The sequence below is a fragment of the Pseudorasbora parva genome, chromosome 13 (genome assembly GCF_024679245.1).
Source record: "Pseudorasbora parva isolate DD20220531a chromosome 13, ASM2467924v1, whole genome shotgun sequence".
NCBI lineage: Eukaryota > Metazoa > Chordata > Actinopteri > Cypriniformes > Gobionidae > Pseudorasbora > Pseudorasbora parva.
Genome location: NC_090184.1, coordinates 5,755,595 through 5,771,661, shown reverse-complemented (window position 1 = coordinate 5,771,661; position 16,067 = coordinate 5,755,595). Strand labels below are relative to the sequence as shown.

The 16,067-nt window shown below is 38.1% G+C and overlaps 1 protein-coding gene across 2 annotated transcripts in view; it reads right to left on the bottom strand.

The window, feature by feature from the left end:
• Positions 1-15,031, bottom strand: part of LOC137038456 (phosphatidylethanolamine-binding protein 4) — a 188,439-nt gene extending 173,408 nt beyond the window's left edge. For both annotated transcript variants that reach the window (XM_067413032.1, XM_067413031.1), the window contains exons 1-3: positions 14,911-15,031; positions 14,594-14,710; positions 12,764-12,890 (exon numbers count right to left, since the gene is read on the bottom strand). In XM_067413032.1, coding sequence (XP_067269133.1) covers positions 12,764-12,890; positions 14,594-14,700 — 234 coding nt within the window. In that variant the 5' untranslated portion in view covers positions 14,701-14,710; positions 14,911-15,031. The remainder of the gene's footprint in view (positions 1-12,763; positions 12,891-14,593; positions 14,711-14,910) is intronic.
• Positions 15,032-16,067: the final 1,036 nt, after the last annotated feature.

The following is a 16,067-nucleotide window of genomic DNA, read 5'->3' as shown; positions in this document are numbered from 1 at the left end:
ACAACCAGCTTGATACAGATGATCACGGCGATGGGCATGAGCGGTATGTTAAAGTTTAAGGGATCTTTTTTTTTACCTTCTACTGAATATGATCGGGTGCAAGCACATTTTAAACAGGTAGCACTTATTCACACACGCAATTTTGTGAATAAGTAATTTTGTCATTTTCTCTAATGATTTCAAAAACATCTTGTAGTGCTTACCTGCTTACAGTTATCAGTATACTGTTATATTCTATTATATGATTTTGTCATTTCACACGGTGGCCAATTTAAATGTTACCAACTAAATGAGACATACTGAGTTTATAATTAAATTTATTAATTGCGTTTAATTATTGCATCTAAACACAATAGTGTTCTGGCAAGATTTTTCACGTGAATAAAGGAAAATAGATTTGCACACTTTGCTTAATCACTGGTCTAGTCTGTTAAACTTGTCAGAAGTTCTCGTTTCTAAAATGCCCTCGTAGCCTATTTTTTCTCTCATCAAAACCCAATACCATCAGTGGTTATACATCAAGAGCAGGAACAGTTTTTGTGCATTTTGTTTCACGATCTGACCGGAACAAACAGAAAGTCTCTGCAACGGCGTTAAGCGTTAGATTAAAGCGCTCGTCTGTGTGAAGACTGCATGAGCCGCGAGAGAAATCTGCAGCACTGATAACAGCGGAAACGAGCGCTCGCCTCTTATTTAACAAACGAATGAAATGATACTCTTCTAGTTAACCAGAGATGTTTTGTTTGTATTAGTTAGGTTAATCCGTGAAGCAAGATGTTTTAAAAAAGTGGTGGGGACATGTCCCACCTGTCCCACCCGCAAATTACACCTATGAGTTAAAAAAATTGGTTGATTGACGCCAATCGGACGTTCATGTTTTTTTTCTGTCTATTTGAAAGTTAGGCTAATAAACATGCTGCATATACGGCCTGATTGTCATTTTTTTAAAATCCCAAACTGCTTTCAGGAGTTTTTGACCGGCATATCATCAAAATGTCCGGAAAACGAAACCTCTGAAACCAGTCACTTTGACCGGCACCATTTTTTTCTAGCGGAAACTCTGATTTGCGCGCTGTGAGACATTTGCGTGCTCTCGGAAAAGGACACAGAGATAAATCTTCTCTCATTGCGCGAGTTCTCATTCGCGTCTTCTGGCTCTACACCCGGGTGATGACGGCGAATTGACTGCTCATATTCGGACATAAGGCAGCACTCCCATGCACTGAACAGTTTACAAAGAGAGACCGCTTTGCCCACGTTTTTCTTTTATTATCGCGGTCGCTGTTATTGTAGTGTATCACTGAGAAAGCCAGCACGTGTATCCATTGACAGAAACATACATAAAGCATTATTTTCAAGTTACAACCCATATTAAAGATGTGTCATCATTTGTGATATGAACCACCCAGTCAGACAGCACCCTGGTTGGGAAACGCTGTTATAGACCCAGCTCACAACCCAACTTTGAGAATAGATTAACAGGGTTTTTTTTTTTTTTTTTTTTTTTTTGTCGCCCACTAAGAGTCTCACGTTAAAGCAGTACATTTACACCGATAACGGCCCACCACTAATATATACTAATATAGAATTGTTTGTTCACATCCCACGGATCAATTGAATTGAGATCTGGGGAATTTAGAGCCAACACCCCAAACTCTTTGTTGTGCTCCTCAAACCATTCCTGAACCATTTGTGCTTTGTGGCAGGAGCATTATCCTGCTGAAAGAGACCAGAGACACCCCTTTTGATAGATTCTGGCCACTGCAGAATTTTCAATATGTTCACTTGATGCCTAATATATCCCACCCACTAACAGGTGCCGTGATGAAGAGATAATCAGTGTTATTGACTTCACCTGTCAGTCCGTGTGTGTTTTATAACACACACACACACACACACACACCCACACACACACACACACATTATATTATTTATATATATATATATATATATATATAAAATGGTGTGAAAAGGGAAAAACATCCATTATGCAGCAGTCCTGTGGGCGAAAATACCTCAGAGGAGAATGGGCCGACTGATTCAAGCTGATAGAAGAGCAACTTTGACTGAAATAACCACTCATTTAATATAACCATACACACCAGTTACAACCGAAGTATGCAGCAAAGCATTTTTAAAGCCACAACACGCACAACCTTGAGGCAGATGGGACCCCACCGGGTACCACTCATCTCCACTACAAATAGGAAAAAGAGGCTACATTTGCACAAGCTCACCGAAATTGGACTGTTAAAGACTGCAAAAATGTTGCCTGGTCTGATGAGTCTCGATTTCTGTTGAGACATTCAGATGGTAGAGTCAGAATTTGGCGTAAACAGAATGAGAACATGGATCCATCATGCCTTGTTACCACTGTGCAGGCTGGTGGTGGTGGTGTAATGGTGTGGGGGATGTTTTCTTGGCACACTTTAGGCCCCATTAGTGCCAATTGGGCATCGTTTAAATGCCACGGCCTACCTGAGCATTGTTTCTGACCATGTCCATCCCTTTATGACCACTAGGGCTGGAAAAAATATCGTTTTTTGATTTAAAAATCGAGTTGGTAGGTCAAATCGATTCATATTTTCAAAAAAATCAATTTTTTCGTACATACATTTTGCATTGGTCAAATCTTCCTTCAGGGTTTCCGTAGCATGCTCCCTGCGGCGCAGCCCTCTGCCCCTCCCCCGAGGGTAGCGCATGCATGCCATGATGCATTCACAGACAACATGGCAGAAACAGCCGGCGAAAGAGAGCAGCTCCTTCCAAAAAACTTGTGGGTGGTGGTATTGTCACCTGTAACTGAGCCATAGCTGTCAACCCTCCCGTTTTTCCAGGTTTCTCACGTATTTTAGCTCTTTCCCGCCGTCTTCACGTTTTAGTATTTTCCCGTGGAATATCCCGTATTTTTGCGCTCTGATTGTGTTAACAGAACACGCAACTATCTATGTCTGTGAAGTGGCTTGCACTTGTTGCTAGACCAACGCATCTGGTGATAGTGTATGTGAATATTAAACAGCAAAAAGACTATTTAAGCTATGAATCCTGAGTGTCCTGCATGTGTGTGTGTGAATGAATGGTGTGACCCGCAGCAGTTTACCTCAAACACATAGGCCTACATAGAATTGCGTGTGACAATCACGCGTTTTCATCTCATACGAGGATATAAACGCATGTCCGTCATCTCCAGAGCAGCTCTGAGAGTCACTTCACGAGCATTTTATTGTTTAATTTGAGAAAAACCACCGTTATGTCATATACACAAAGAAACTCAAAGGTATTTACGGCAACCTGTCAAAATAAAAGTTCGGTTTTACTTCAGAAATATAACACTGTTGTACAAATACTAATACACTAGTGTTATAATTATTATTTTATTTAGGATTTTTCGTTGTTTATTAGCTCAATCCAAATACAGTAAAAATAATTTGGATGTTTAACAATCTTTGTTGCACACTGCACAGGGACTTTTCAGTTAGAAAAATGGTTTGCCTTTGGAATTTTTTTGTTGATGCACTTTAATTAAGTATAATAAATATATATATTTAAAATATATGTGCAGTTTGCAATTATTTTGTTTTAAATGGGGGGGCGGGGGAAAAAAAACGTATCGAACCGTAAATCGAGTTTTTTATACAAAAATCTGACATTTTTTGAGGGGAAAAAATAAAAATAAATAAAATTTAAAAATTTTTTTTTAAAAAATCGCCCAGCCCTAATAACCACCATGTACCCATCTTCTAATGGCTACTTCCAGCAGGATAATGCACCATTTCACGAAGCTTGAATAATTTCAAAATGGTTTCTTGAACATGACAATGAGTTCACTGTACTAAAATGGCCCACACAGTCACCAGATCTCAACCCAATAGAGCATCTTTGGGATGTGGTGGAACGGGAGCTTCGTGTCCTGGATGTGCATCCCACAAATCTCCATCAACTGCAAGATGCTATCCTATCAATATGGGCCAACATTTCTAAAGAATGCTTTCAGCACCTTGTTGAATCAGTGCCATGTAGAATTAAGGCAGTTCTGAAGGCGACAGGGGAACAAACACGGTATTAGTAAGGTGTTCCTAATAATCCCTTAGGTGAGTGTATATTTTATATATATATATATATATATATATATATACACACACACACACACACACACACACAGGTCCTTCTAAAAAAATTAGCATATTGTGATAAAGTTCATTATTTTCCATAATGTAATGATAAAAATTACACTTTCATATATTTTAGATTCATTGCACACCAACTGAAATATTTCAGGTCTTTTATTGTTTTAATACTGATGATTTTGGCATACAGCTCATGAAAACCCAAAATTCCTGTTTAAAAAAATTTGCATATCATGAAAAGGTTCTCTAAACGAGCTATTAACCTAATCATCTGAATCAACTAATTAACTCTAAACACCTGCAAAAGATTCCTGAGGCTTATAAAAACTCCCAGCCTGGTTCATTACTCAAAACCGCAATCATGGGTAAGACTGCCGACCTGACTGCTGTCCAGAAGGCCATCATTGACACCCTCAAGCGAGAGGGTAAGACACAGAAAGACATTTCTGAACGAATAGGCTGTTCCCAGAGTGCTGTATCAAGGCACCTCAGTGGGAAGTCTGTGGGAAGGAAAAAGTGTGGCAAAAAACGCTGCACAAGAAGAGGTGAGCGGACCCTGAGGAAGATTGTGGAGAAGGACCGATTCCAGACCTTGGGGGACCTGCGGAATCAGTGGACTGAGTCTGGAGTAGAAACATCCAGAGCCACCGTGCACAGGCGTGTGCAGGAAATGGGCTACAGGTGCCACATTCCCCAGGTCAAGACACTTTTGGGCTACAGAGAAGCAGCACTGGACTGTTGCTCAGTAGTCCAAAGTACTTTATTTCGGATGAAAGCAAATTTTGCATGTCATTCGGAAATCAAGGTGCCAGAGTCTGGAGGAAGACTGGGGAGAAGGAAATGCCAAAATGCCTGAAGTCTAGTGTCAAGTCCCCACAGTCAGTGATGGTCTGGGGTGCCATGTCAGCTGCTGGTGTTGGTCCACTGTGTTTTATCAAGGGCAGGGTCAATGCAGCTAGCTATCAGGAGATTTTGGAGCACTTCATGCTTCCATCTGCTGAAAAGATTTATGGAGGTGAAGATTTGTTTTTTCAGCATGACCTGGCACCTGCTCACAGTGCCCAAACCACTCGTAAATGGTTTACTGACCATGGTATTACTGTGCTCAATTGGCCTGCCAACTCTCCTGACCTGAACCCCAGAGAGAATCTGTGGGATATTGTGAAGAGAAAGTTGAGAGAAGCAAGACCCAACACTCTGGATGAGCTTAAGGCCGCTATCGAAGCATCCTGGGCCTCCAGAACACCTCAGCAGTGCCACAGGCTGATCGCCTCCATGCCACGGCGCATTGAAGCAGTCAGTTCTGCAAAAGGATTCTTGACCAAGGATTGAGTGCTTAACTGAACATAATTATTTAAAGGTTGACTTTTTTGTATTAAAAACACTTTTCTTTTATTGGTCAGATGAAATATGCTATTTTTTTTAGATGAGCTTGTTTTCATGAGCTGTATGCCAAAATCATCAGTATTAAAACAATAAAAGATCTGAAATATTTCAGTTGGTGTGCAATGAATCTAAAATATATGAAAGTTTAATTTTTATCATTACATTATGGAAAATAATGAACTTTATCACAACATGCACATTTTTTGAGAAGGACCTGTGTGTGTGTGTGTGTGTGTGTGTGTGTGTGTGTGTGTGTGTGTGTGTGTGTGTGTGTGTGTGTGTGTGTGTGTGTGTGTGTGTGTGTGTGTGTGTGTGTGTGTGTGTGTGTGTGTGTGTGTGGTGTTTTCTATTGAAGGTTTCAATCTTGTATGCCTGTTTATTTTGCCTGCAATTTTTTATGCCTGCAAAGAGATCATGGTCCATCAAATAAAATGTAAATATATTAATGATGATAAAATAAATATGTCCATTACAAACACATTTGCATTTTGTGTGCATTTTGAACATGTATTATTATTATCATAATTATAATTTTCTGATGTTGTGTGCATGATAACTAGAGCTGTAGGCCAGTGCTAAACTTGTTCAATTACATGGAAATAAAACAAACTTACAGAGATAGCTCTAAAGCTTTTTTTGTCTATTCATCCGTGCAGAAAAATGTCTTAAATTATATTTGGGTGCTTTTCACAACCCTTATTAATAAATGTCATTAACTGTCATTTAAAAATGTTCAATAGAATTAACAGCTCTAGTGACAACCTTTTAAACTGTAAAATGCAGTGTATCAGTAAAAACTACACTCACTGCAATTCTATGTATTTCTATGAATTATCTCCAGCCCTTCCTCTTAAAGACAGACAAATTAAAGTGGTTCGCCCACTGTGAGTATAAAAAGCAAACTCAAAACCCCCTCTCTTCCTCCATCTTTCAAGAGGCCCAACAGCGAAAGACCTTTCAGGAATCCTGCATGGGTGGACGAGTGGGTTTTCCCTGGGAAAGACACTCAGGGTCTTCCGGAAAGGAACCCCACCTTCGGATGTCGGATAGCACGCTGCTACGGCACGCTGGTGCCAAGGCTAGCGTGGGTGAGTGGGCAGCGCTGCACTGAGACGACTAGCAGCCGTGGGCACTGCCAGGCTTAACGATGAAGATGCCGCCCCTGTCGTCATTACAGGCAGCTCACAGAAAAGAACAGAGAGCTTCGCCGAAATAAGCCAAAAAAAAGCAGGAAGTAGGGAGGGATGGTTCACATTGAAATCCTCTCTTGACGCCCCCACGCACGGTTTTAAGCACAGCGTACAAAATCACTCTCACAGAGAGAGCGAGAGAAAAAGAGATATTAGCGGCGCAGTAAGCTAGCTCAGGAGATCACATCCAGGCGCTTTCTAATCACTGTAATGGTTTAGAAACCTCATGCTCATCTTTCTTAAGCACCGAATAAAACAGTAGAAGTCCCCATATGAACCACAGGCACTGCTTTCCTATGCCAAAGAGACTTTCGACAGCTGCGGGGGGGCGACAGCCTAAAAAGTTAACATGATTTTATTTGATTTTTTTGGGAAATAAGTGACATCCTAGAATACCTTCCGATAAGACCTTAAGGAAATGGATGGAGTTGAGAAGTTCTGAAATATCCTTGTGCGCCGAAGTGATACTACTCAATCAGCAAATAACGTGTGCCAGATCGCACATTCATCCAAAATACAAGATTATGCACATGTTTAAATAAACATCTTCACTCCAGATATCTTTAAGAGCACACGGCATGCAGACGTAGCCTTGCAGATGCTTTTAAATTTGGATATATCCGTGACCATATTGGTATAGGCCAATATTTGCATTTATCTAAATTAGTCAATTTTGGAACAGCATCAGGGATCCAACATCAGTGAACAGTGAACAAATGTTTCTATACTAGGTCACAACCTTGAGGCAGCTACACATTTTGTCTTAACTAGGCATGCTGCAATACATCGATTAGAAACTGGACAATTTTTAATAATTTGGTTTCTGTTTCTGAGGCCTTGCACTGCACTGTATAAAAAAATAAAAATAAATAATAAAAAAAAAAAACATTTTTAAAAGTTGCTGCCTTAATTTTTTATGTAAACTCACCTTGGATGCTGAGTAATTTTCAACCTAAATTACATTACACTAGTGACCCACACCACTGACTTAAAAAATGAGTTGAATCTTGTATAACTTACAAAAAAATGCTTTTTGATTAGTTAAAGCAATGTTAAAACAAAAAAAGTGTTGTAATAACTTATTGATCATATACAAATTTTACAGTGTGGGTAGCCCCGCCCACCTTGAAATGTCATTGGTCAAATATCCTACTCTTCATACATTTATATTAAATATCAATTTTGCTTTTTTTGGCTTTGATTTCATCAAGTGCTGAGTGAAAACAGATCAATTGTTAGTCACTGGATATGGTGTTAAAGGATTGGTTCACTTGAAAAATGAACCCATGATTTACTCACCCTCAAGCTATCCTAGGTGTATATGATATTCTTCTTTCTGATTAACACAATCAGAGTTATATTAATATATATATACTGATATTTTCAAGCTTTATAATGGCAGTGAGTAGGTCTATTCAGTTTGATGATCAAAAAGTGTATCCATCCATCATAAGCATACTCCACATGGCTCCGGGGGGTTTCAAAGACATTCTGATGTGAATCGATGGGTTTGTGTAAGAAGAATACCCATATGTAACATTATAAAAAATATCTAAAATAAAGTAAAACATCTACCTTCTCCCAGACCGCCTTCCGTATTAAACTTAAAAATGTGACTGGTACGACGTATGACGTTGGACGTAGCGCAAGCATTTTAAACTGCGAGAGGCATTACACCAGGGCTATTCAAATCTTACCCGGGAGGGCCAATGCGGTGCAGAGTTTAGCTCCAACCCTGATCAAACACACCCACCTGTGATTTTCTAATGATCTTGAAGACATTGATTAGCAAGTTCAGGTGTGTTTGATTAGGGTTGGAGCTAAACTCTGCACTGCATTGGCCCTCCAGGGTAAGATTTGAATAGCCCTGCATTACACTTTCAAATTTTTTTTAAACAAAAACCCATCGAGTCGCTTCAGAAGGCATTTATTAACCCCCCGGAAAAGTGTGAAGTATGTTTATGATGCACTTTTTTGTGCTTAAAAGTCAATGGACCCCGTCACTGCCATTATAAAGCTCTGAAGCATCAGGATATTTATTAATATAACTCAGATTATGTTAATCAGAAAGAAAAATGTCAAATACTCCTATAGGATGGCTTGTGAGTAAGTAAATCTTAGGGGTATTTTTCATTTTAAAGTGAACTACTCCTTTAAGCAACTTTTCTTCAGAACCTGATTTGATATCGCATGTAGCATTTTATTTTTTATAAATATATAGTACAAGCCATCCCACAAATTAATTATCAGTATAGCAAAATTCATTTGGATCTTAAAAAGTACACAAAGCCCAGCTCTCAAATCATATCATACATGTAAAAGTAATAAGAAAGATAAGAAATCATTCTGATGATGTACATCAGTTGAGGATATTTGTGGGTCTTGGAAAATGGCACAAGCGTTACAACACAAGTGTTGGTACATAGAAGGCTGCCAATGGTCTGTTCTCCAAACTGAGAACATGTGGTACCATCACAAGAGAAACCCAAGAATATTCCATACATAGGCCTAATGAATCCCATTTATAAAAGGCCATTTATGAAATGCAATTGAACTTTCTTTTGTGTATAAAAATCTGATAACAATAACCGTTCAATAAACAGTTCTAACAGTTTAACAGACAATACTGGCAGTTAAAATGAATGTTAGGTCTTCCATGAAGATGACTTTATGTTTTTAAGGGGTAATCAGCAGCACGTTTTGCTCTAGCATTGTAACGATTCTGTTCACAGGCAAATTAAAATTCTCTCATCAATTACTGACTCTCATGTTGCTTTTAATGACATTTTTAAAAGGCATTTTTAATGAAACCTGATTTCTGTCCTCCACTAGTCCATTCCACCAAAACGACACTTCAAAAAGTTCAAAAAGAGATAAAGAATAAAAATAATATGCATAACTTTATTTTAGTGCCCTTGTCACACGTTACATATAGTTACAATATTAATTACATGCAACTAACCCTAAACCAAACTATAACCCAATAGTAAGTACAAGTATTTAATTAATATTACTCAGTACTTAAATGTATAATTACACTGTATGACACCTTAAAATAAAGCCCAACCAACAAATGTCTTCTGAACAAAAAGTTCATTTTAAGGTGTCCATGTCATAGTGTAATTTAATAAGACATAATAAACTCCATGTACTTACTATAAGTTTAGGAGTAGGGTTAGTTGTATGTAGTTTATAGTTATTATTGCAGTAACTACATGTAGCGTGCAATAAGGACACTAAAATAAAGTGTTACCTCACTTCTTAATCTCTTCATGAACTTTTTGAAGCGTCAACATTTTGCATCATTTAATTAGTTTGTAGCCCTTAATATCCGATTTAGGGCTGCTTTTGTAACAGCTATGCTAGATCATTACGAAATGTGTTGCCAATTTTAACGTAAAAACAGTGTGCTAAAACAGTCCGAGTCCATCAACCATTACCGTAAACAAACTATTTTGACACTGCATCCAAAAGTGCCAGACAAAGATGCAATTATCTCTATAATGGCCTGAGATTAAAATAATGTGAATTACGAGCAACTTTAGACAGTGTTATGACTGTCAACAATATTCCTGATGACAACAAAGTTAGATATCAATCTCTAACTGAAGAAGTAGACAGTAGTAAACCCTCAACATCCACAACAAGCGATGAGATTTCAAAGGCCGTTATCCCTTCAGACTGTATCGTATGCAAATGCTAAATCGTTGACTCAAACACATTACTTTGATGAAGCCGTTACGACTTTTAAAGATGTGCAATAGCACAAAATTAAAGCATTATGGTTGTTTGAGTGAAAATCAAGTTCAAGTCAAGCTGAGGGGTTGAGTCATTACTTTGAGGGCTGACGGAGGGAAATCTGTTGTTTAGTGTGACCCTTTGCTTTTGTTTTGGGTAATGAAAGCCCATTGAGAGGCGGACATGCTGGACCGCTGCCCATTTCGCTCTGTTTCAATTACCCAGCATGCCTTCAGCAGGGTAATGAGGTGGGTGTCACCGCGGGGGTAAAGCGACAACCAGTGACCGCTGCGTCGCCACTTGGCCTCTCATTTCCGTGGTGATGAAGTGTCGATTGGCAGGGTCAAGGGGGCGGGGGAGAGAGAGCGAGAACGAGAGCGCCCGCGGAACGAGGACTGACACGTACGGTCTCCCAAGCCTCCTCATATTCGTGGCACGGACCTCCAGCTACCATATGTTTTTATCAGAGACAGAACCACGAAAGGGGGAATTACGTTTGAAAGGCTGGTAAATAAAGTTGGTATTGATTTGATCTCATGTGTAATCCGTTTTGCTGTCTGACACCAAGTCCAGCAATAAAAGAGAATCATGTAGGACAGCATAATAGATAATACGACCATACATCAATTGGGGTTTGGGAGACGTGAGGGCGATAGATCATCTTCCAGCCAGACTGCTTAGCTATGGAATTTATAAACTAGCTCCTAAAATTGAAGTGGCTTTCCAATTTACAGATATGCCATGGTACTTTGCTGTTTTTTTCCACTACAGTTGATTCTATTTCAAATTTACCAGAAAGATTCCCACACCATCGCCGCTCTAAACTCAAATACACCAAACTAGTGAGACAGACAAAGTTTGATATAGCAGCTGTCCAACGGCTCTTCTATCATATTGATGGCGTCTTTGTCTCTTAATTCATCTGAAACGGTTGCTTTTAAACGACACCCTCGAACATTGTTGATTAAACTTTTTTTTCTTTTTTTTTTTCCAGAATGTATGCCTAAAACAGCTGTAAATGTAAACTTCTAAAGATAAATATCCTTATTATTAAATTAGTTTGAGCTTTCTTGATTTCATAGGAAAGCTATTTTAAAGTTCAATTGTGGAGAAGGTCCAAAAGCTCCAAATGCAAATGTCAATACATAATCTAATTATGCTGATGTATAATACAAATATTTTCTTAATATGATCAGTATTGGGGTTTTTTTTTTCATACTGACTGAATACATACACTACAAGTTATTATGAGTTCATTTAAAGATTAAAAGTAATGATAATAATTAAAAACTGCCCAAAGCATCACACTGCCTCCTCCGGCTTGCTTTCATCCCATAGTGCATCCTGGTGCCATGTGTTCCTCAGGTAAGCGACTCACACGCACCCGGCGCTCCACGTGATGTAAAAGAAAACATGATTCATCAGACCGGGCCACCTTCTTCCATTGCTCCGTGGTCCAGTTCTGATGCTTACATGCTGTTGGCTCTTTGGCAGGGTCAGGGGTCAGCATGGGCACCCTGACTGGTGTGCAGCTATGCAGCCATACGTAACAAACTGATGCTCTGTGTATTCTGACACCTTTCTATCAGAACCAACATTAACTTCTTGAGCAATTTGAGCTCCAGCAGCTCGTCTGTTTGATCGGACCACACAGGCCAGCCTTCGCTCCCCACGTGCATCAATGAGCCTTGGCCGCCCATGACCCTGTCTCCAGTTCACCACTGCAGACCGAGAACACCCCACAAGAGCTGCAGTTTTGGAGATACTCAGTCATCCCAGTCATCTAGCCATCACAAATTGGCCCTTGTCAAACTTGCTCATATTTATATATATATATATATATATATAGCACTGAAGCATTGATTACAGACTTTAATTAATAAACAGATCTCTGATAACCTTCATTAACATGAACTACAATACAACATAAAAGCCTTAAGACAAACTTTAAGGCATCAAAAGTGATCACATGAGGTCAGTAAAGTTATCCATGTGGTTTCAATGTCAGTTTTGTCTCTGTAACATGAATCCCTTTCAGCACACATATGCCTTAGTTATGGAACAATTGCGCCATCTTCTGGAGACATAACATAACAGTATGACGTAGGACACAACATGATTTGAAAGCAACTCAAAAGATAGAGTGGATGAGACCCATTTGGTTAGCATAAAAGATCTTAAGCCAGAGAAACTTAAAACCGGGACAGGAGATGTGTTGTAACATCCAAAAATATAACACACATTCTAGCATGGCAGAGGACTTGCTGACGGGGTAAGCAAGAGCATAAATCAGCATAAAGTTACGGAGCGAATTTCTCTTACCTCATCAGCACTTGGCAGCTGTACGTGAGGTGATCCCCACTCCTTGCTGATCTTCTCTCTGATCCTCTGAGGGACAATCGAGCATTTGTCAAAAACCAAATCTGGGTAAATCAGCTTTACCTCTCCTCTAAATAAAAAACGAGTAAAAGTGCAGGTATGAATAATTTAACCTGTCTATAATACTCCATCTTTATTCAATGAACAGTTTATGGTTTCCAATAGGTCATAAAACATTCATATAAACTGTGAATAGCCCATGATTGCACTGAAAGTTGAACTAGTGAGTAAGTTGTTGGGTTTGTAAGGCTTGTTGTGTGGGTTTTGAGTGGGACCGGCGGCTTAAGCATCCATGACTCAGTGCTCTGAGGGAGTCCTACACATCCCACACCGGCCTACAAGCCAGACTTCTCAAATCAGTTCATCTAAGGAAATATGGTTTGGAAATTAACCCGAGTCCAAAAATCCTAAAGGAAGACATTTGAAAAGGATTCCCATTGTAATTGTAATTGTAATTACTAAAACCAATCCCAACAGGGTAGAAATGCTTATGTAAGACATCAGAAGGTATTTACATGCATATAAGTTTTTATTTTATTTTTGCTATTCTTTCAACAGTACTGTACTAAAAGCAAACATTCAGGATGTTTTGATCATATTAACTAATTGTTTACTACATTCAGTTTGATATTTGTATATTAAAAAGTTTGTAATAACCCCTAGTTTACAGTACATGTGGGTCAAGAGAGAGAGAGAGAGAGAGAGAGAGAGAGAGAGAGAGAGAGAGAGAGAGAGAGAGAGAGAGAGAGAGAACCGAAGTCTCTTATGCTCATCAAGCCTGCATTTATTTATCAAAAATGCTGAAAAAACACTGTAATATTTCTCCAGCCTTTAGTGTTACATGATCCTTCTGAAATCATTGTAATATCCTGATTTATTACCAATGTTGAAAGCAGTTGTGCTGCTTTCTTCGATGGATAAAAAGTTTTAAAAATTAAAAAATAATACTAAAACAAATTAAAATCTGTTCTTTAACCTTTTATTCACTGATGAATCCTGACAAAAGTACCACAGGTTCCAAAAAAACATTCAACATTGATACTAATTGAGTATCACATTATCATATTAGAATGATTTCTGAAGGATCATGTAAGACTGAAGACTCGAGAAGGACGCTGAAAATTCAGCTTTACATCACAGAAATAAATTACATTTTAAAATATATTAAAACAGAAAGCTGTTATTTTAAAATGTTACATTTTCATAATATTGCTGTTTTTTGTTATGTTTTGTTTTTCTGTATTTTTGATCCAATAAATATAGGCTTAATGAGCATAAGAGACTTTCTAAATAGAAAAACATTAAACATAGTAATGTTTCCAAACTTGTCACTATGTCAGTAAATAGCAACTGTAATATCACAGATGCTTTTACCACGATTTACAGTATAATTATTAAAGTCACAGTCCTCTCGGAGCAACGGGGTTAGAATATTGTTTTGACAGATTTAGCTCATTTCTGAAGACAAATAGCCTCTAAAGTATAGCTAAGTAAGCCTTATTATCAGTCAGATTATAGATATAAGAATGTATAAAAGTCAATGCTACTACACAAAATGTTGGTATTAAGAGAAATATAGTTCTGATATAATACAACAAATACAATTATTTCTTTGTTTATGTTTGTTAATCATTCAGAATTACCTGAAAATAAGAATGTTCGAGAAATAATTGGTAAATAGTGGACCACTGACTAAAACAAATAAATTATTGGGCACATTAAAACTGCCACAGAATATATTCTGGACAGAATGACAACATAATGAAGTCTTACTTGCAGAACTCAGCATCCTCTGAAGTCAAGAGCTGGTCACAGGTGGATGCGGTCATGTGGCATGCAGAGAGGACGCATAAAACAAGCGACGTGCAAAATAAATGCATGTCCACGACCCTTCAAGAGAGAAAATAACTCATTTCACTCTCTTTCGTAGTATTATATACGTATATTAAACACACTTTACGTGCAATTAAGACATTATGTTAGAGAAAAGATAATAAACGCAGGCCCTATCATATTGCCTGTTTATTTATTTATTTATTAAACAGTAGGCTACGTTAAGTCATAACGTTCTTAATATCTGTATCATTTACCTGTAACTCTCGACAAACTTGAAGATGATAGCTGAAGTTTAACTAGAGTCTAGACCTTCAAACAAATCTAGTCGTCGACCAAAATAGAGTAATATTAGGTTACAAAGTCAAATTGAGAAACACATTAGAACCGCCCACTCTTCATTGCCATTGGTTGCCACTGATATAAGCCAACACTTTATTGGTCTATCAGTATTTTTTTTATTTTTGGGGGTGTGTGGGGTGGTGGTATTAGTGCCACATGGTAGCATGTATTTGTTCGTGGAACAACATCTGCGAAACTGTAGCCTACTGAATGCAAAGTCTAAGCCTAACACTAAAGAAAAAAAAGAAGAAAAAAAAAAACATTAAAACTGCTAGTAATTTTGCTTCATATTCTGACTCTTGGCACAAATCTTGCCACCTAAAGTTTCAAAGTGTATGAACGCGACAAAGACGAACGTACGGAATGCTGTTGAAGGTTGAATCTAGAGGGAGAAAGCTAATGAAACCTCAACGACTGGATGCTCGAAAGTGCTTCTTCTGTGAGGGTGGCATAGATAGATCAAGGTGCTCTCCACGCCCCCGTTGCGAGTTTTGCGAGTGCGACACATTCTAATCAGTCTGTTCTATAGTTAACCTAAAAAAATTGCTGGGATTTCGCTATAAATTAAATTGAGAAAATAACTAATGGATATAGGCTATGCTATTAATAAAGATGTAGTCTATGTCAGAGACTTGAGTGTTAGTCTGTGAAAATACCATGTCAGACAGGCTACATATTGATCTTGAAATTGTTCGCCTCTTGTATTTTTTACACTGTACATTTAATGTAATGCCTTGTTTGATGGATTTCCTTCCAATTCTCTTTATGAATTACGCTACAGTTGGTGCAAAATGCTGCTCGTTATTACCAAAACTTCCATTTCTGAACATATTACTCCTGTTTTACAAACAATTTTACAAAAATGTTTTACTGTAAACATTGTCAACTGCCAATTTAGGTGACATCACCCAACCCCACTTTTAGTTATGTAAAGTTCATAAACATACAGTAACATAAAATGTTAACTTCATTTGAAGTTTCATTTGAACACTTTATCTTGTGCAGGAACTTGATTTTTTTTTTTTTTAAGCATTTCATTTATAATTCTATTCTTCTTATATGAAGTTACAAC